Here is a 20,778-nt window from a genome sequence, read left to right as displayed (position 1 = left end):
TTACAGGGTGTCATGAGGTACTCCACTCACTGCCGGTCTGGCATCTCCTCCTGGTCACTCTGGGGATTAGCTCTCGAGGCCAACGCCCCATCCACAGTTTGCACACCATCACTCTCACTCTGGTCTGCAGCGCCTCTTGCTCCAGGACCCGCAGCATCCTCTTTGTCACTTAGCCCTCCAGCTAGGTCACTCAGCGTTCCCCCTGACGGGATTCAGTCCATCAACAGTCCTAGGCCGTCTTCCCATTCACTGCCCTGGTGTCACTCTCTCAGTGGCTAGTAGGGGAACCCAGGCCTGCCCTCTTTTCTGGGATCCAGTCCAGGGACAGCTCAGCAGTTCTGGGCTTCCTCCCTCTGCCCACACTGCTCCTTCCCTGGACTGATTTAGTTGGGGTTGGTCCTGCTTTGAGCAGGGTGTTGGACTAGATGGCCTCCAACCCTAATCTTCTATGATTGTATGACTGCTTCCTATACTCTGGTTCCCCTCCTCACTCTGGGTGTGCTAGCCCCAAGAATCCTCCTCCCAGAGAATAACTACAGATTATCTCCCTGCAGCCCCCCAAACACTCCTCCCTCTTCCCAGGGCATGACTGCTGTCTGCCTTACTGCAGTCTTTCCCAACAGCCCCAACCGGAGCCACCTTCCTGGCTTTATAGGTCCCACCTCTTCCTGAACAGGTGAGACTCTCTCTAACCAGCTGATTCCGGCCTAAACCTCCACCGTTTGCAACATAATTAGCTGATTGGGCCCACCTGGCCCAACCCAGCTCTTACAGGGCTAGTGTGGGGAGCTCACCCCATCACACAGGGCTACCCAGAATAACTCTGGGGATCTCTGTCTTCTCATTCAGTTATTCTTCTCTGTTAGAATCCAAACAGTCCACAGATACAGGATCTTTCTTTGAATCCATATTTATATCTTCTTCTCACATAAGAACATAAGAAAACAAGCTCACAGAAAACAAGCTGACAATCTACCCAGGTGGGCTTTTCCTTTGATGACAGGGAGTGAGAAATGCACTTAGATTTTTGACCTCAGACCTTATTCATAATGGCTATTTCCTTTGAAATTAGCATTTTCTGTTAAAGTCCTTAAATCCTCCGCATTTCACAAAATTTATTTGATGTGTTATTTAGCTACACGTGTATTTCCCATGTAAATGTTTGGCATTACATTATGACAGGAATAGACACGCAAAAACAATACCCAGAACGTTCCACTAGTTTTCATAAAGTTTAAACATCTGAATACACACGCATACATCTAACCATTACTTTAATGAACACAAGTGAACGGATCTAACTACACTCTAGCATGACCTGGTCAGCCAGTGTCACCCCCTCCCCATTCTGTAACAATTGAAAAGAATATTTGGTTTTGGGTAAATTAATTGCCTAATAATTCCTTGAACATCTTGATGCTTATCATTTAAGAGTTGTTTGAGAATATTCAAGATTTTGAGTAGGGGCTGTTTCCGCTAACCCTTAGTCTCACAAATAGCTCTGACCCATATGACAAGTCCCTTAAGGATTACTCCAATGAATAAGGAATTCAGAATTAGGCCCTTACACTCACATGCTGTTTATCAATAGTGCTCTGTAAAAAGTATTCCTCATTTCCTTACTCAGCTTTTCTCCTTTTCTGTGTTTCTTGTTAAAGACAGATTTTAAAAAGCATTTCAATCTCTCAGCCATTGTAGCATCATCATTGATTTGCATGGAAGCTATTTAATAATCATCATATTGCATATTAACAGCTGGGATCTATCCCTACAGGAAGCAGGCGGATCAGACTGGTGAATGGGGCAGGTCGCTGTGCTGGGAGAGTGGAGATTTATTACAATGGCATCTGGGGGACAGTCTGTGATGATTCCTGGGATCTGTCAGACTCCAATGTGGTTTGCAAACAACTGGGATGTGGACGCGCCATAAATGCAACTGTCTCTGCTCATTACGGGGAAGGATCCGGGCAGATCTGGCTGGATGATGTGAACTGCTCTGGGAATGAATCCGATCTTTGGGACTGTATTTCCAGGGGCTGGGGCCAGCACAACTGCAGACACAAAGAGGACGCAGGAGTTCTCTGCTCAGGTCTGGTCCGGGAATGCTCACGTGAGCCTGGTTACCAGGGATTTAATGGAGGGGGCAGACATTTGAGGAGAGAGTTGAGAAGGATAAAGCCTCTCCCTCACTGTCTTTTCTATAGGGTGCCCATATAGAGCGTTTTGGCCAGGACACTCTCTTTTTTAAGCCTGCCCTGGCCATCCCGACTGTTTTGGCAAAACTGGGCATTTCTCTCATTTCCTCTTGCCAACGGATCACGAGTTGGGAAGAGCAAATTGGAAACATGCACAGTTTTGCCAAAAAAGTGGGATGCGCCCCCTAGTGGAGTGCTGAGGAACATGTGGGGGGAGGAGGGGCAGTGGCAACGCTAGCCCAACGCGGGAGGACAGCAGGGGTCTTTGGCCGCTGTGCGCGTGGGATGGAAGAACGGGGCCTCGCGCTGACCCCGCACGGGTGGGTGGCAGGGGGGCTCAGGCTGGCCCACGTGCTGAGGGGATAGGGGAACCTCAGGCTGTCCCTGTGTAGGTGGGAGGTAGGGTGCGTTCAGGCTGGCCCCACGTGTCAGGGGGGAGAGGAAGGGAGGTTTTGGGGTTGGGCCCCCCGTGGGGTGTTCTATTTTCCGTTTGAGAAAATATGGTCACGCTACTCTTCTACCTACCAACTGGGGTCGTGATTAGAAAGTCACCATTTCCCATCGGTTCCCACCCAGGAGTATTGGAGATATCGCAGCATTTCTCTAGTGTTGGCAGGGCAGTCACTGCTGTATTGGAGGTGTCTGTGTGTGTAACTGCTGTGAACTGGTGACTTTTCAGAGGTGACCATTGTACTTCTAATAGGCCCATGGTGTCCAGGAGAGTCTCTCAGTCTTAGAGTGATTCTCTCTGACAGTTGCTCCTCCAGAATGATGTGGCTATACTTTTGGGATGAGCAATCGCTGGGATTTCACTCTTCACACCAGTTCATTTCAGAATCAGATGACTTAAATTCCCTTTTTGTGCACTTCCTTCTAGAATTCACGGATTTGAGGCTGGTGAGCAACCGTGATTGTGCTGGGCGGCTGGAGGTTTTCTACAATGGGACATGGGGCAGTGTTTGCTCCAATCAGATGTCTGGAGTCACCCCAGCAATTGTCTGCAAACAGCTGAACTGTGGGGATAGAGGGCAGGTTGCAAGAGACTTGGCATATGGAGCAGGTTCTGGTCCCATGTGGCTGGACCATGTTGCATGCAGTGAGCAGCACAGGTCCCTTTGGCAGTGCCCATCAGGCATATGGAAACAGCAGTCCTGTGATAACCGAGCAGAAGAGACCCATATTTCTTGCAGTGGTAATTCTGAAACTCTGTGCACAGACATGCACACACCCACTCCATCGTTTACTCATTGAAAGGGTGTGATAGAAATTTTGAATGTATTTACTTTTCAGTAGAGACTGTTTTCCAGTCACAGTAGTGACAGACATATTTTCATTGTCAATTCTCAATATAGCGCCTGGAAAACAAACATGGGAGTTATTCATACAAGCTGTGTGTTACACGGTGCAATCACCTAGTGAGAACCCAGAAATGCCCGTAGGCACGGGAACTTGGGGTGCAAGGGGTTAATCAGTTTGCGTGGGGTCCCGGCTGCCGGCCCCGCGCTCCACCGCTGGTCCCAGACACGGGGTCCCGCTACTAGCCCCGCAAGGTGTGGTCCCAGCCTGAGTCACCTTACCCCGATCCACAGCCCAGTCCTGGCCTCAACTCGGGGGAGAGGGAGCACAGACAGGGTAAGAAGGGGCAAGGTAAAAAGTTTGGGAACCACTGACTTTCAGCACCCCAACTGTAAAAATTGTTCCAGCACCACTGCAAATGCCTCCCCTTAGCGAGCATCATTTGGGAATCTCTGTGGCTGTACTTTTGGGATGAACAATCAGAGATGGGCCCAAGGTCAGTGACCAGGACGTGAGTGGTCATGCTGAGTGGTTGGAGCAGGAGTCATATCCAGTGGTTAGAGCAGGAGCTGGTAGCCAGAAATTGGAGCCAAGGGTCAGAGCCAGAGGCCAGAGCCAAAGGCAGAAATCGGAGCTTAGGGTCAGGACCAGGTTACCTGGAGCAAGGCAAGGGGTAAGTCTGGGGTCAAGGCAACAGCAAGACTGTGAACAAGACAGGAAAATGAGGTATCTTAGCTGTGGGAAATGCTCTGAGCAGTTGCTGAATGCTGGTGTGGCTGCTGGACTGCTGACCAATCAGGCAGTATGACCAGTCAGGCAGCCTAATACAGTCCAGCTGCGCTCGTTAAGTTGCCTGGAGACTAGCTCTGCTGCAGCCCCTGCTTCCTGACACCCAGGCTGTGAAATCTGGGTCAGGATCAGAATTCCCAAAAAGTGGGTCTGTGCATGTAGGTGAGAGTTTGTTTCAGATCTAAAGTCTCATTTAGTCCTTGTAACCGGGGCGCAGACTCACCAGCGGCGCCTGCTGCTGGTTGTCCTTGGGATTCAGTGTTCCAGCCGCCAGAGAGCCCTCTTCAGGCCAGTGTCTCGCCTTGCTGCTGGCTCCCGTGTCCCTTCCAGGACCCTGCTGCCCCTTTCACTGGGTGCTGCCCCCTGGCCATACCCCACAGTTCTGGGTCTCCCCAGCCCAGGGGAGCCCCCTCACCCACTATCCCTACCTCACCTCAGTCATAGGATCCTGCTACTCACCAGCTAGCCCCTGCACCCTGGGGCAGACTGCAGTATGAGCCACTCATCACCGGCAAGGTTGGGTTTGGACCTGCTGCCTACCCGTGGCTGCCCCTGCAACCCCCATACCTAACAGACCTTACCAGGCCTGCTGCCTGGGGCTTTCCTTGGCTGGAGCTCCCCAGCTCCCTTGGCCTTTCCCCAATCCTGCTCTAAACTAGGTCCTCTATTCAGGTCTTTGCAGCCAGGTCCCTCCATCTCAGAGCTAGAGGAACCTAGAGAGTGGTCTCTCTTGGCTTCTGGCTCACAGCCTTTATAGAGCCAGCTGGGCCCTGATTGGGGCGTGGCCCCCAGCTGCCACCACTTCCCCCAGTCAGCTGGGGTTTTACTTCCTTCCCCAGCCCCAGCCCTCTGCAGGGCTTTTCCAACCCCTTCAAGGCTGGAGCAGGTGCCCACTTCCCACTACCCAATAGATACAGTCCTCAATTATAATACCACCATTATAATACCAAATTATAATAATTCTTGTCTCTGGATCCTCACAACAATGTGGGTGTGTTTCAGCTGACAGATCTGTTTACCTTCAAACAGGGTCAAGAGCAGCTGTACACAGGGTGGATGGAACAGACTCAGATACCCTCAAACGCGCACACACCAGCAGCGAGCTGAATAAAGATTTCAACATCCAGAGAATCCACTGAGGAACGAATCCATTAGCTATGAAACAAAATAGATTTTAGATTTAAGTTTATAAAATTGCTGAAATTTACGGGTTTAATATACAGATAAGCCCTACTCTCTCCTACATCATACACTCTTCTCGGTCCGTTCACTTAATCATTTTCTCTGCACAGGAGAAAAAGAGAAACCATCTCAGACCCTGTTTGCCGAATGCCCGAACTCGACAAGCTGCACAGGTATTTCTGCTTCTCACTGTCTCACTTTTGGTCCCGAAGGAGTTTCCCAGCTGTCCCACTAACATGTGAGGTTTCTGCATTTCCAGATCAGGAGAAGTTACGTGTCATGGGAGGAGAGGACAGATGCTCGGGGAGAGTGGAGGTTTGGTACCGTGGCTTCTGGGGAACAGTCTGTGATGAATCCTGGGATATGGCGGATGCTAACGTTGTGTGTAAACAACTGGGCTGTGGATCTGCTGTACCAGTCCCAGGCGAGGCTGCATTCGGTGAGGGGACTGGTCCCATCTGGGTAGAAACGTTGAATTGCAGAGGGACAGAGTCATCTCTCTGGGACTGTCCTGCCAAGCCCTGGGGTGAGAGCAACTGTGGACACAAGGAAGATGTTGTAGTGAATTGCTCAGGTGAGTGACAGGAGATGTTTCTGCTACATGCTGTAATTTTCTGGAATGAGGATGGGTCCAATTACCCGCCCTCCCTTGGTCACAGGCCAGGCCCTCCCATCTCCTGTGTGCAGAAGCATCATGGATGCTGTGGGGTGGAAGCTTTGTGGGACCATATTGGCTCAGACATCAGCCCACATAACCCCTGCATCCATCACAGACCCCAGTGTGCTGGTTTGTTACTAGTCAGCATAGGGGGACGTGGGCCCTAAATCACTAACATACAGACCCTGTGCTGCTCTGAGGGAGTTTGTAGAAGTGATGTCTGTAGATCTGAGGGGGACGCTACCCAGTGACAAGCACTTCACCTCCCCCTCGCTCCAGACTCCAACTCTCCTCCCTTTCCCTTTGCAGGTGTGACAGAGACGACAGCATCATTGAGTAGAACAGGTAAAACATCCCCCGCTCCCATCAAGAGTTAAAATTTACCTGGTGCTGGGTCACAGAGGATGAGCTGCAAGCTGTAGCCTAAGGACAGGAGCTCCTTGCCATGAGTAAGCAGGGGAATGGTCCCGCTATTGTGGGGAACTTTCCTGGCTTATACACTACCCCAGTGAAATGGGCTAGCGAAGGATCTCAGTCCTCGCTCCCCCTTCCTTTACCCAGAGGCCTGCCTGACCTCAAGGGCTCCCCTTCCACGCTCCTGTCTGGCAGAGTCCTCGTAACCCCGACAAGGCTGGGCCCAGGATTCCTGGGGGTCGACCCCCAACCTTACTGTGGTCACTTAGGGCAGGGGCTAAGGTGTCCCCACTCCCAGGTGCGCTCTCTGCACTGGATGCTTCCCTGACCCACTGATCGTTATATGCAGTTCAAAGGAAATACAGTGTATTAAACAGCAATTGATTTAAAAAAATAAGGAAAAAGTGGGAAAGGTTATAGGAAAACACGTCACCCTGCTCTGTGGCACGGGGACGTCACAACCAGCGTCTCTGGACTGTAAGGGAAGTTCAGTCTGTTCCTCACACGTCCCAGGCCTCCTGCCCAGGCCCTGGCTGTGCTGCAGGGATACTGCGCGTCGGACACTTGCTCTGGGGGTGGTCACAGGCCTTCAGGCTGAACGTGGCAGGACCCTTCTTCCCAGCATCGCCCCCGCCCAGTCGGGATTATGATCCCCCTCCAAGTCTGGCCTGCCAGGCCTCTTGGCTGGGGGCGTCTCCCTGCTCTGGGCCCGCTGCCCAGGGTCCCCCTCGCTCTCCTCAGCTCCTCACCGCCCCTGGCTTCAGACTGCTCCAGCCCCAGCCCCAGCCCCAGCTCCTGCTCCTGCTCCTGCTCCTGCTCCACCCTGCCTCAGCGCTGCTGCTGCTCTGCCTCCAGCTCCCTGGGCTGCTTTTTCCGGCCCCTCCGGATCTGGTTGCTGCAGCTCTGCTCCCAGCACAGGTCTCCTGTGACTCTGCTCCCAGCACTGACCTGCTCCCCCGGGCTGCTGCTCTTGTTCTCTCTGGATCCGGTGCGGCTCTGCTCCGCAGCTCAGCTCAGGCCCCTGCTCTCTCCGTAGCTCGGCCCCACTCTGTCTGACCCAGGCAATCCAGCTCACAGGCAGGACAGGACCCACCTTGTCCTCCTGACTCCCTGATTAGCCTGTCCGCCCTGTCAATCAGGCTGACTTGGGGCATGGGCATTGGCCTCTCCCCATTGTTCCTGGGGACTGTCAGTCTCAGGGTCCTGCTTTCCTATCAACCCTTCCCCTTCCTTCTGGTCCTGGGAGCTAGCCAACCAAAACACCCTCACCGAGTTTTAGTAAGGGGCCAACAGTCCCCTTACACATGGCCTGTGAAATCTAGGGGCGAATGACACCTGGGTGGGAGCTGCAGGCCGTGCTGAGCCAGAGAATTCCTGCCTGCTGGCTCCAGCTGACAGGGCAGAGCCCATGATTTAAACAGCAGCCTGTAAGCTGCCCCCATGGCACACAGACTGTGTCCCAGCCCGTTACTCTGCTGTCCTGGGCTGTGCAATGAGTGACTGGGGAGATCCCTGGGCCCCCCGGACTCCCACAGGATAATCTCTCCCTCTTCCATGTTCATTTCCATCCAGCTCCCCCGCGCCGCCCTCCGACCGACAGTGGAAGAGTCACGGTGCCCATGGTCATCTGCATTATCCTGGGAGCCCTGCTCTGCCTGGTCTTAATCATTCTGGGGGCGCAGGTGCGAAGTGCCAGGGCAGAGCGCAGAGGTGGGTCCTGCTTGGTGTCACTGTGTGAAATGCCTCTGAAATAGCAGGTGGAGCTGTGCCTAAGGGGGGTGGGGCGTTGGCAGTGTAGTGGAAGGTTAAATTGTATTATACTGTTCAGCCACAAAGTGGTGTTGCATGTAACAACTTACATTCGCTAACCTCAGCCATGCCTGGCTGAGTATTAAGGGGTCTTATTGTGAATACATCTGTTGAATATCTCTCCAGAAAGGAAGCTCTGTAGCCAGTCCATGTCTGGTACAGAAGCCTGACCTGCTTATAGCAGCCTTGCCACCTACCATGTCCAAGGTGTATGTGACATGGTGTCCGAAGTTAAGCAGTGCCAGAGGAGAAGAAAAACAGAAGGAAGAGAGCAACAGAAGTTGCAGACAGAAGGAGGAGCAATGAAGGATGGAGACAGGAAAAAAAAGCAACACAGGTTGCAGGATTTCATCAACATCTCCCTCTTCATTGACCAGAGAACTTCAGCTTTGACAAACCTTCACAACTGACAGACTAGAAGCAGCATTTTGCAAGATTTCAGATTGCTACAAAACTCCATAAGGAAACTGAAGCTCTACAGGTATGGTGTTCACTTTGTGCTATTTGGAAGCAAGCAGAGCATTTCTTTCAACCTTTGATTTTCCTGAAGACAGGCACAAAGATGACTATGAAAGGGTTCTGGCTTTGTTTGATGCGTACTTTATACACTGGAACCTCAAAGTTACAGAACTGACCAGTGAACCACACACCTCATTTGGAACTGGAAGTATGCAACCAGGCAGCACCAGACACCAAAAAAAGAAAGAAAGAAAAAAAAAGGAAATACAGTACAGTAGTGTCTTAAATGTAAACGACTAAAAACATTAAAGGGAAAGGTTAAAAAAAGATTTGACAAGGTAAAGAAACTGTTTCTGTGTTTGTTTCATTTAAACTAAGATGGTTAAAAGCAACATTTTTCTTCTGCATAGTAAAGTGTCAAAGCTGTATTAAGTCAATGTGCAGTTGTAAACTTTTGAAAGAACAACCGTAACATTTTGTTCCGAGTTATGAATGTTTCAGAGTTATGAACAACCTCTATTCCAAGGTGTTTGTAATTCTGAGGTTCTACTGTACCCTCAGAGAAATGTGGTTTATGAAAGGGCATGTTTTCACCAGAGAATTTAAGGACTAGGGGAAAATGTTGAATAGTTTATAAGAGCTCTGCATGCCTTGGCTGAAAACTGTGATTCAGGAACAGCAAACATGAAAACATCAGAGAGAGGCTGGTTATTGGGTTAACAGATAAAAATCCTTCACAGGAGCTACAATTCAAAACAGACTTCACCCTACACACTGCTGTTCAAATGGATTAGAAGCTGTTAACAAACACAGCCTGAATGAAACAAGTTAATACCATAAAACTGGTGAGGTAAAGAGGGAGAACTCCCTGGCTAAGAGGAACAAATTCCACTCAAACATTCAGGATATATTAAATGCACGAAACATGGACTTTTTGCAGTTGTTTGCCACATGAACACAGTCAGGGAATTGATTCATATTCCAGACAGACAATCAAGAGCTATTGTTTCTTGGGTCTATCCTGTGTGAAGATACAGAGCCTGCCTGGAGAGTGAAACTGATCATTCAGAGAAACACTATGGACTTTAAAATGGACTTAGGAGCAGATGTAACAGTCATCTCAGAAGGGCCTAACAATCACCTTCAACCCCTCCCAGAGATGAAGTTACCTGCCACAGCTCTGACTAACACTGGAGGCATTCTGAATTGCATGGGACAGTTCACCACAGAAATCTCTTTCAAAGAGAAAAACTTCTCATTCAGAGTGCATGTGATCAAAGACCAACAGCGTTCTCCACCTCAGTGTGGCAGCCATGATGGGCCTCATGAGAATAGCGGAAGAACTAGAAAGATGGATATTTGAAAGGAGACCCAGTACAAATAAACTCAAGATAAAATGCTGGAGCATGCAGTGTACCTCAGAAAGAACAATCAACAGAGCAAACTCTACAGATGGCAGATGCAGAACAAGAGGAAGAAAACTCAGAGATTCCAAACAGGCCTCAGGCAGTCATTGCTACTGATGGAAAGCCAGATGACCAAGTTGTTACGTGTTTGGGTTGGGTAATTAGAAAACTAGTACCACTGAGCGATGTTAGGGCTTTTTCCCTCACCCCTCTCTTGGTTCTTATCATGCAATCAGAAAGCAGAAGACCATAGTCCAAGTGCAGGCAATGCAATGTTTAGTGGGGTTAATCAGGCAAGCATATCCATAGCTCTGTATGCCACAGAGTTTTCCCTGTCCTTTTTCCCACCTTCTTTTTCTTAGCAGGTTTAATTATATCCCTTGGTCCCACCCCTTACAATTTATGGTTATGTTCCGTTTTGGAGGATCGTAGTATGGGGACTTTGGTACCACCTCTTTTGTACCCTACGGGTGGGGTAAGGAGTAAGGTTATATTTCAGCCAGGGTCACCTTTTCTCTGGCTTTTTAGTGTTTCTTATGTTTGCCCACCCTCCCGCCCGCCCCTCCCGTCTGGTTGCTTGACCTTGCCTTGAGATAAGGGTTCAGGCAGTCTTCAAGTATACGCTTGTATATTAAACTCCCACCATTCCCAGCAACACTTTAACTCTTTTCCTTATTTCTTTTCATTGTGCTATAAACCCCATCTGGAAGCAACACACAGTGTTTTCATTCTTTGTTCATACATATTCGTAAGGAGGATATAAAAGTATCAAAAGTCAAACCCAAAATTTTATCCTAGGCTAAGAGACAGACCTATATACTAACAAGAGACACTTAATAGACTGATCTGTGCTCAACTATAAAGATAGCATGATAAAGTAAATGTTGTAAATGGTAGGAATGTAGAACGCAAAGGGGGAGACGTGATGGAAGGTTAAACTGTATTATACTATTCAGCCACTAGGTGACACTGTGTGTAACATACCTTGTTTAAACTAACTTCAGCCATACCTGTCGGAGTATTAAGGTATCTTATGGTGAACACATCTGGTGTGTACCTCTCTTGCACGGAAGCTCTGTAGCCAGTGCATGTCTGGTACAGAAGTCTGGCCTGCTAGTAGCAGCCCTGTAACCTGCACAAGGTGTACATGTCAGGGAGAGCTTTGTGCGGGATCCAGGGACCATCTTAAGTCCTGTCATATCTAATATCTTCAGCTATGATCTGGCCATGGAAATGAACAGCACAGCAGTGACACTTGCAGATGACACTACATTGGGAGGAGCTGGAACTAGTGGGGATGACAGAGAAATAATACAAAGGGGAAATGCAGTGGTCCCTTGCTCTCAAGTGGAGAGGGAGGCCGCAGCCTCTCACTGTGTCAGGCAGCAGCACTCAGGCTCGGGTCCCACTTGCTGGGCCGATCTGTAAGAAGTCTAGAGTTCGCAGCCTCCTGTCAGAGCTGCCGCTAATCAAGAGTCTAGAGCCCTGGCGTTCTAGGCGGGGTGGAGTATAAAACAGTCTTTAGTCCACAGCATCCTGGCTGGGACAGCCAGCAGTTCATGGTTGATAAGGGAAGCTCTGGCCCTCTGGGCAGCGCAGAGTGGGAAGCAGGCTTTGCCTAAGCCTCTTGGCTAAGGCAGCCAGCAAAGACACAGTCTGGGGCTCTGGCTCTTTGGGTGGGGAAGAGCAGGGAGCACCAAACAGACAGTTTTGATGACCTGGCTCTGGCCGACAGCAGACCTCTTGGCCTAATGTGGGGAGGCTGCCACCCCAGGGATGGGATTGGCAGCAGGGGATGAGGGGACCTTGGCGCACCCTACTCCACTGCGTCCCAGCCCGGGGCCCTAACAGTGGCGGACTGTTCCGCCACTGGGTTAGCAGGGATCCAGCTAAAACATGTTGACTCGGGTTTTGACAGTGTAATGGGACCAAAGTCCAGTTTCCTTGGTCTACTTCCTACCAGCGTCTGGGTGAGGGGTTCCATAGTGCCCGGGTCCTTGGTCTCGTCGGGGTACTTGGCCGATGGCAGTGCCGGCAATTTCTCTCCAGGGTCGGGGACAGGATGCTGCCTGGTGCAGGTCCAGCTCCAGAATTCTGCAGCAGGCTGGAGACTTCTGTCTCCTTCCCTAGCTCCCACTCCAATGAGATGCAAGGCCCTCCCTTTATACTTCCTGTCCTGCCCTGGTAATTCCGGCGACGGGGGCAGGGCAGGTTTGGCTCTGCCCACCGGAGGTAATGTAGTGGTCCCTCACTCTAAAGTGGGGAGGGAGGCCACTCCGCCTCACTGGAGAAAATAATACAAAGAGATTTCAAGTATTCTTAGAAAAATAACATGTTGAGATTCCATTTAGAAAGGTACAAGAAAATCCATGTGTGGGAAAGATCCGGAATAGAGAGATACAGCAGGAGGGAGGGTACGAGGAAGGAGAAATGCTGCAAAAGAGCTTGGGTGATAATGGCCAAAGAGATCAGACAGTTCTACTAGGCATTTAGGGCATATCTACACTGCAGTGAGAGGTGTGATTGCAGCACATGTAGAAATACCCAAGCCAGCTTTTACCTAGCTCGGTGGAAGCTCGCTGGCATAACAACAGCAGTGTAGTTGCGTCAGCGTGGCTGTGACGTGGGCTAGCCACTGGAGCGTGCACCCAGGCTCCCAGGCGAGGCTGTACACGGCAGGTTAGCCTGTGCTGCTGTGTGTGCTGACACAGCCACGTGGCTAGCTCGATCAAAGCCAGCTCAGATGTGTTTATGCGTGCTGCAATCACTCCTCCAGATTGCCGTGTAGATTTACCCTTATATAAGAACATAAAAACAGCCATAGTGGGTCAGACCAAAAGTCCATCTAGCCCAGTATCCTGTCTTCCGACAGTGGCCAATGCCAGGCGCTTCAGAAGGAATGAACAGAACAGGTAATCATCAAGTGATCCATCCACTGTTGCCCATTCCCAGCTTCTGGCAAACAGAGGCTAAGGACACCATCCCTGCCCGTCCTGGCTAATAGCCATTGATGGACCTATCCTCCATGAATTTATCTAGTTCTTTTTTGAACCCTGTTATACTCTTGTCCTTCACAACATCCTCTGGGAAAGAGTTCCACAGGCATTGACTGTGTGTTGTGTGAAGAAATACTTCCTTTTGTTTGTTTTAACCCTGCTGCCTATTAATTTCATTTGGTGACCCCGAGTTCTTGTGTTATGAGAAGGAGTAAATAACACTTCCTTATTTACTTTCTCCACACCAGTCACGATTTTATAGTTTCATATCACCCCTTAATCATCTCTTTTCCAAGCTGAAAAGTCCCAGTTTTATTAATCTCTCCTCATATGGCAGCTGTTCCATACCCCTAACCATTTTTGTTGCCCTTTTCTGAACCTTTTCCAATTTCAATATATATTTTTTGAGATGGGGTGACCACATCTACACGCAGTACTCAAGATGTAGGCGTACCATGGATTTAGATCCAGGCAACATGATATTTTCTGTCTTATTATTTATCCCTTTCCAAATGATTAACAAAATTCTGTTAGCTTTTTTGACTGCCACTGCACATTGAGTGGGTGTTTTCAGAGAACTATCCACAATGACTCCAAGATCTTTCTTGAGTGGTAACAGCCAATTTAGACCCCATCATTTTATATCTATAGTTGGGATTATGTTTTCCGACGTGCATTACTTTGCGTTTATCAATATTGAATTTCTTCTGCCACTGTGTTGCCCAGTCACGCAGTTTTGTGAGACCCCTGTGTATTTTTCGCAGTCTGCTTTGGACTTAACTATCTTGACTAGTTTTGTATCATCGGCAAATTTTGCCACCTCCCTGTTTACCCCTTTTTCCAGAGCATTTATGAATATGTTGATCAGCACTGGTCCCAGTACAGACCCCTGGGAGTCACGACTATTTACCTCTCTCTGTTCTGAAAACTGACCCTTTATTTCTTCCCCTTTTTTCCCTATCTTTTACTCAGTCACTGATCCATGAGAGGACCTTCCCCCTTATCCCATGACAGATTATTTTTCTTAAGAGCCTTTGGTGAGGGACCTTGTCAAAGGTTTTCTGAAAATCTAAGTACATTATATCGACTGGATCCCCCTCGTCCACATGCTTGTTGACCCCCTCAGAGAATCCAAAAGGATTGGTGAGGCACGATTTCCCTTGACAACAACCATGTTGACTCTTCCCCAACAAATCATGTTCATCTATGTGTCTGATCATTCTGTTTTTTACTGTAGTTTAAACGAATTTGCCTGGTTCTGTAGTTTGGGTTACTGGCCTGTAATTGCTGGGATTGCTTCTTGAGCCTTTTTAAAAAATTTGCATCACATTAGCTATCCTCCAGTCTTCTGGTACAGAAATTGATTTAAATGATAGGTTACAGACTACAGTTAGTAGTTCTGCAATTTCACATTTGAGTTCCTTCAGAGCTCTTGGGTGAATACCATCTGGTTCTGGTGACTTATTACTGTTTAAAGAAAAGGAGTACTTGTGGCACCTTAGAGACTAACCAATTTATTTGAGCATAAGCTTTCGTGAGCTACAGCTCACTTCATCAGATGCATACTGTGGAAAGTGTAGAAGATCTTTTTATACACACAAAGCATGAAAAAATACCTCCTCCCACCCCACTCTCCTGCTGGTAATAGCTTATCTAAAGTGATCACTCTCCTTACAATGTGTATGATAATCAAGTTGGGCCATTTCCAGCACAAATCCAGGTTTTCTCACCACCACCCCCACACATACACAAACACACTCTCCTGCTGGTAATGGCCCAACTTGATTATCATACACATTGTAAGGAGAGTGATCACTTTAGATAAGCTATTACCAGCAGGAGAGTGGGGTGGGAGGAGGTATTTTTTCATGCTTTGTGTGTATAAAAAGATCTTCTACACTTTCCACAGTATGCATCCGATGAAGTGAGCTGTAGCTCACGAAAGCTTATTTTCAAATAAATTGGTTAGTCTCTAAGGTGCCACAAGTACTCCTTTTCTTTTTGCGAATACAGACTAACACGGCTGTTACTCTGAAACCTGTTATTACTGTATAGTTCATCAATTTGTTCCAGAACTTCCTCTCATGACACCTCAATCTGGGACAGTTCCTCAAATTCGTCACCTAAAAAGATAGGTAGATAGTACTTTCCATTTTTAAAGTACTGCACAAATATTAGCTAATTATTCCCCACACAATCTCTAGGCAATACATATACAAGTACTATTTTGCCCTTAGGTGTGAGCACCAGGATAGGAGAGGAATGATTTTGGGTGGTAGTAGGAGTAATAGGATACATTTATGAAGGGACCATTAAGGTTGAATATCAAGATAAACTTAATGACAGGGAAATAGCCAATAGAACAAACATGACAGGGACATGGTCCCTGTCACCTGGGATGCTGAAATCTAAACTGGAGAGAGCAGTGGGAATGTGCTGTAGGAACCAGTCCTGCACTGGAGTCGGGGGCAGGGGCTGGATGATCTCATAGGGTTTCCCATCCCTAGCTTCTCTGACCCTGTGCAACCCTGCCCTTTGTTTTCAGGCTCCAGAAGACCCTTGGACCCTTTCTCTGAGGCCGTGTACGAGGAGATCGATTATAACCTGATGAGAAAGAAGCAGGAAATGTTTGATCCCTCAGGTCTGTGTGTGTCATTCCTAACAGGGAGAAAATCTAAAGCTCTGACTTAGAGCTAAATCTCTGCAGCCTTCAAGCCTGTGAGTCCTGGATGGCTGTAGATTCTGGGTCTGTGAAGAGACCAGCCAGTTACTGGACTGAGATGAATGAGTTTCCTCCCTAGCAGACTCTGCTAGCCCCATTCTGAAGATAGTCGGGCCCATCAGTACATCCTGCAGCCGTAGGGGGTAATTAGTTATGGGTCAGGAAAGTGACTGTTCTCGTCATTTTGACTGAATGTCAATCAGGGGGGAAGATGCAGCTCTCAGTTTACCACATTGTGGGGCACTCTGAGCATGGTCAGTGCTTCTCCCTGAGGCTACTTCTGAGATGCACATTCTCCTCTCTGCTAATGGTGGGGGTTGGTCACAGACTCTGATCATGGGAGGGGTGTGGCCTTATCTGGCAAAAAGGCGGGGGAGGGGGAGTATCTTCCAGAACAAAATGGGAGTCATGTCCGTGGCTGAGGAGATCTGGACCAGCAGCCTCAGCCATAATTTTCTGCTGGATCAGGCCATGAAGCAGCAACATTCAGGAGGAGAAGATACACATTCCTCTCTAAAGAGATTCTTACACCCTGAGTGTGACTCAAAACAGGCTCCCCAGTTCATGAGAAGGATTTGAATGAAACCTGCAGGAGGGGATGCCATGGTAAAAGGCTCACTCAGTTCCTGCCTCACCTCATGAGGTCAATATGGCTGTTCCCAGCATCTTCCCAGTCGGAATTATCCACCCCAAAGCCACATTTACTACAAAAAAACTGATATTTAGCTTAGAAAGTCTGTGTCAGCCTCTCACCACTCAGTCGCTGTGAATTCAGCATCTTCTCTTGAAGAAGCAATATAGTGAGACCATAAATCTTGCTCCAGGACCCAGATGCATTGTCCATCAGCCAGTTTCACTGCTCTCACTGTGATAACATCCCATTTACCCTTTCTCCAATTTCCTATTCAGATGACTCAGTGACAAAGCTGCAGTATTACACCAGGGACAGCGAGGGGGAAAATGATCCTGGATCAGAGCAAGGTAACAAGGATGGGGGTGGACACAGAGACACACAAAAGATTTCTGTCCAGCTCTTGATGGAAATGTGAACAAATCCTGACCCTTTCTGTGTGTGGTTGACTGTGCTCTCTCCCAGGGGAGGAGCTGCAGGGAACCGGGCAGAGAAATATTCACACTGTAAAAAAGAATCTGACTTCCACAGCTGACACGTGTCACTGTACAACCCCTGATCTGTCCCCCATGATCTTAGCCCCTTGCCTCCTCGACAGGAACATATAACCAAATTCACGATCCAGCCCATATAATGTAAGGACTTTAAACCATGTCTTTATAGAGTTCAGTTGAATTCACAATGATCAGCTCTGGTGTGGCAGCTACTATCTCCCAGCAGCCTGTGATGGGATGTTAGATGGGGTGGGATCTGAGTTACTACAGAGAATTCTTTCCTGGGTATCTGACTGGTGAATCTTGTCCATATGCTCAGGGTTCAGCTGATCGCCATATTTGGGGTTGGGAAGGAATTTTCCTCCAGGGCAGATTGGAAGAGGCCCTGGAGGTTTTTCGCCTTCCTCTGTAGCATGGGGCACTGGTCACTTGCTGGAGGATTCTGTGCTCCTTGAAGTCTTTAAACCATGATTTGAGGACTTCAGTAGCTCAGACATAGGTGAGAGGTTTATAGCAGGAGCGGGTGGGTGAGATTCTGTGGCCTGCATTGTGAAGGAGGTCGGACTAGATGATCATAATGGTCCCTTCTGACCTTTATATCAATGAATCTATGAAGCAGGTCCAGGGTTAGCTCAATACCAGCATAGATCCTGATCTCATTGAAGGGCATGACAAAGTTGGTATTGGATGCTGTGGGGCAGGGCTGGACCTTAGTTATTTTTGAGGAAATAAAGGTGGCACAATTATTGTTTAACAGAATGTCCATGACTCTCCCTTTTCCCCTGGGTCACCCTGTGACTTCCCCTGCAGACTCTATGATGAAAAGCCCAAACTCGAAAACAACAGGCCTTTAATGGGGAACTAAAACCTGCTGGGGAAATGGGTGTGTTCAGGGGAAGCTGACCGTGACGTTTGCTGTTCCAGAGGGAGCTTCCCCAGGGGGGTCTCAGTTGGATTACAATAATGTGGAGGAGCCTGCCTTGAGGAACGTCCTCCAGACTCCAGACAGCCGAGGTGAGCAATGATGAATCTGCCTCCTGGAAGCCACATTACCCCTTGGCTACTGCTGCTCCACCCCCTTCATTCCCTAGTCTGCCCTTTGATCCTGAGCTCAGGGCTGGGAAGAATTAACCCAAACTAGCCTGGCTGGACCCAGGGAAGGGCTGTCAGGGTTCCCTCCCCACTCTGAACTCACGGGTACAGATATGGGGACCCGCATGAAAGACCCCCGAAGCTTATTTTTACCAGCTTAGGTTAAAAGCTTTCCCAAGGCACCAATTCCATCTTGTCCTTGAATAGTATGCTGCCACCACCAAGTGATTTAGACAAAGACCAGGGAAAGGACCACTTGGAGTTCCTTTTTCCCAAAATATCCCTCCAAGCCCTTACACCCCCTTTCCTGGGGAGGCTTGAGAATAAACAAGATGAGCACAAACCAGCCTTGGATTTTTAAGACCCCAAAACCCCAATCAGATTCTTAAAACAAAAACCAGAACTTTATTAGAAGAACAAAAAAAGATAAGAGAACAACTCTGTAAGATCAGAGTGGAAGATAATCTTACAGGCAGTCAGATTCAAAACATAGAGAATCCCTCTTGGCAAAACCTTAAGTTACAAAAAGACACAAAAACAGGAATACACATTTCCTCCAGCACAGCGAATTTCACAAGCCAAAACAAAGAAAACCCAACACATTTTCTCGCTAGATTGCTTACTAACTTTACAGGAGTTGGAGGGCTTGCATCCTTGATCTGTTCCCGGCAAAGGTATGACACAGACAGACAAAAGCCTTTCCCCCACTCCAGATTTGAAAGTATCTTGTCCCCTCAGAGGTCATTTTCGGTCAGGTGCCAGCCAGGTTACCTGAGCTTCTTAACCCTTTACAGGTAAAAGGACTTTGCCTCTGTCCGGGAGGGATTTTATAGCACTGAATACAGAAAGGTGATTACCCTTCCCTTTAAATTTATGACAAGGGAATTCCACAATTAACAACTCCCCTCATTGTTGCCTTTAGGAGCCACATCTTTGTTATTTTTATGTTTCCTGTTTGCTTCCCCTCCAATGGCCTCCTTTGATTATCCCTGTGCAATCTGGCAGGATAATATCAAACAGCTAAACTGAGGTGTATGTGGCATTCATAAGAAATAATACACATAAGTCCCTGCTTTGCCACACCTGGCATGTAGCTTATTTCTCTATTCAGTGGAAAGCCTCTTCTCATTACCATTAATTCCCATCATTATTTCAGAGGTCCCTGCCCTGCCTGGAGATGACCCAGGGGACGGTTATGATGATGCCAGAGAAATTTCTGACCCTGAAGATGACCCTGGTTCTGGACCGAGTGCCCAGGAAGTCACGCTGGCCCATGGGGAAAGTGTCAGGAACAGAGATTCACGGACAGGTGAGTGGAGTGTACACAACTCACCTGGAAGAGCCTTTACTGGCCACTAGGGGTCACTGTGACTGCACTGAAATACAGTTATTGGTAAACTCCCAGCTGTGTCCCCTCCCTGACCTCTGCTAAACAGAGTTAAATGGATTGAAATCAAGAAAGAGAGAAGGTTTCCTAGGTAAGGTCCCTGATCCTACAAATACTAGATCCCATCTGTCAGTCTACTCACATGAATACTCTCTCTGACTTCAGTGGGACTGTCCAAATCATCAAAGTTACATGGGTCCATTGGCAGGATCAGGGCCAAAGTGCCCTTCCCCAAACCAGGTGTCAGTGCCCTGGATGCTAATGGGAAGAGCAGGTCCCTGGGGTGGGGTTAGTTAGCAGCCTGGCTTTGAAATCACTCTCTTCAATATGTAAATGTCCCCATTAGCACAGGATCAGAGCTGGGACCCAGGACTGAGCTCCCACTTTGCATCTCAGGGGAGACTGGGTTGGGATGAAATGTGCATTTCTTTGGTCTTGATGGGAATAACGTGTGAATGAGCATTGTGTGGGTGGGTGAGATCTGTGATGTCCAGGCAAGTCCCATGGGCTATGGTCCCTACCCTGCTCCAGCCACCAGGTGTCTGCTGGTGTGTGGTCCCTTAGGGACTATATCAGCTGTCAGGAGTTACAGCAGCTCCCAGTGGCCTATCAGGGAGTCGTCACCAGCTCACTGTCATCCCCACATTTCTCCTGCACCAGGGAGGTCTCAGAAGAGAGAGAATCCTCCCCCACATGTTTTCTTTGAAGAACAGACAGAGAGATAATGGTTTAAACATGTCAGAGCCCCACTAAGAGGAACTGTGGGTGGGGGCTGATTCACGGCCCATGCTGTATGTTGCCCATCCATTATGTGAGTGCACATGCGTGGAGAATGAATACGTTGACTGTAATGTGACTTGCTTGCTATTTTCAGGCTGGAGTCTGCACTCGCTAAGAAGTGAAGGGGCCTCTGGGGCTGAGAGGGAAGCCCTGTCCCCACCTCCTCATGACCCAGGTTATGATGATGTTGATGATGGCATCTCTGGGACATCAATATAAGAATGGCTGGGTTCAGATCAAATATCCTGTGAGGATGTAAACGCTGTATGGTTAGACTCTTTCTGTCCCAAATGCTCATTGACCCAACGGGGTATTGGAGACAATCCCTGCCTGGGAACTACTTCAATTAGCTTTTTGATTTCAGTTTTATTTAAATGCAAGAAATAAGTCTGACTGAGACAGGGGCTGTGATTTCCCCTCTAATTTCCCATTGATCAGACAGTATGGAACTTCCCTGCTTTTTTGTCC

At 48.5% G+C, this 20,778-nt stretch overlaps 1 protein-coding gene across 1 annotated transcript in view; it reads left to right on the top strand.

Moving 5' to 3' along the window:
- LOC141974895 (antigen WC1.1-like) overlaps window positions 1-20,529 on the top strand; it is a 69,424-nt gene extending 48,895 nt beyond the window's left edge. Inside the window, exons 7-17 of the mRNA XM_074934940.1 lie at window positions 1,775-2,089; window positions 3,073-3,387; window positions 5,573-5,635; window positions 5,722-6,036; window positions 6,430-6,465; window positions 8,107-8,244; window positions 15,750-15,845; window positions 16,836-16,907; window positions 17,976-18,065; window positions 19,300-19,452; window positions 20,405-20,529. Coding sequence (XP_074791041.1) covers window positions 1,775-2,089; window positions 3,073-3,387; window positions 5,573-5,635; window positions 5,722-6,036; window positions 6,430-6,465; window positions 8,107-8,244; window positions 15,750-15,845; window positions 16,836-16,907; window positions 17,976-18,065; window positions 19,300-19,452; window positions 20,405-20,529 — 1,718 coding nt within the window. The remainder of the gene's footprint in view (window positions 1-1,774; window positions 2,090-3,072; window positions 3,388-5,572; window positions 5,636-5,721; window positions 6,037-6,429; window positions 6,466-8,106; window positions 8,245-15,749; window positions 15,846-16,835; window positions 16,908-17,975; window positions 18,066-19,299; window positions 19,453-20,404) is intronic.
- Window positions 20,530-20,778: the final 249 nt, after the last annotated feature.

Source organism: Natator depressus, chromosome 1 (genome assembly GCF_965152275.1).
Source record: "Natator depressus isolate rNatDep1 chromosome 1, rNatDep2.hap1, whole genome shotgun sequence".
NCBI lineage: Eukaryota > Metazoa > Chordata > Testudines > Cheloniidae > Natator > Natator depressus.
This window is presented reverse-complemented; position numbering and strand designations above follow the sequence as displayed.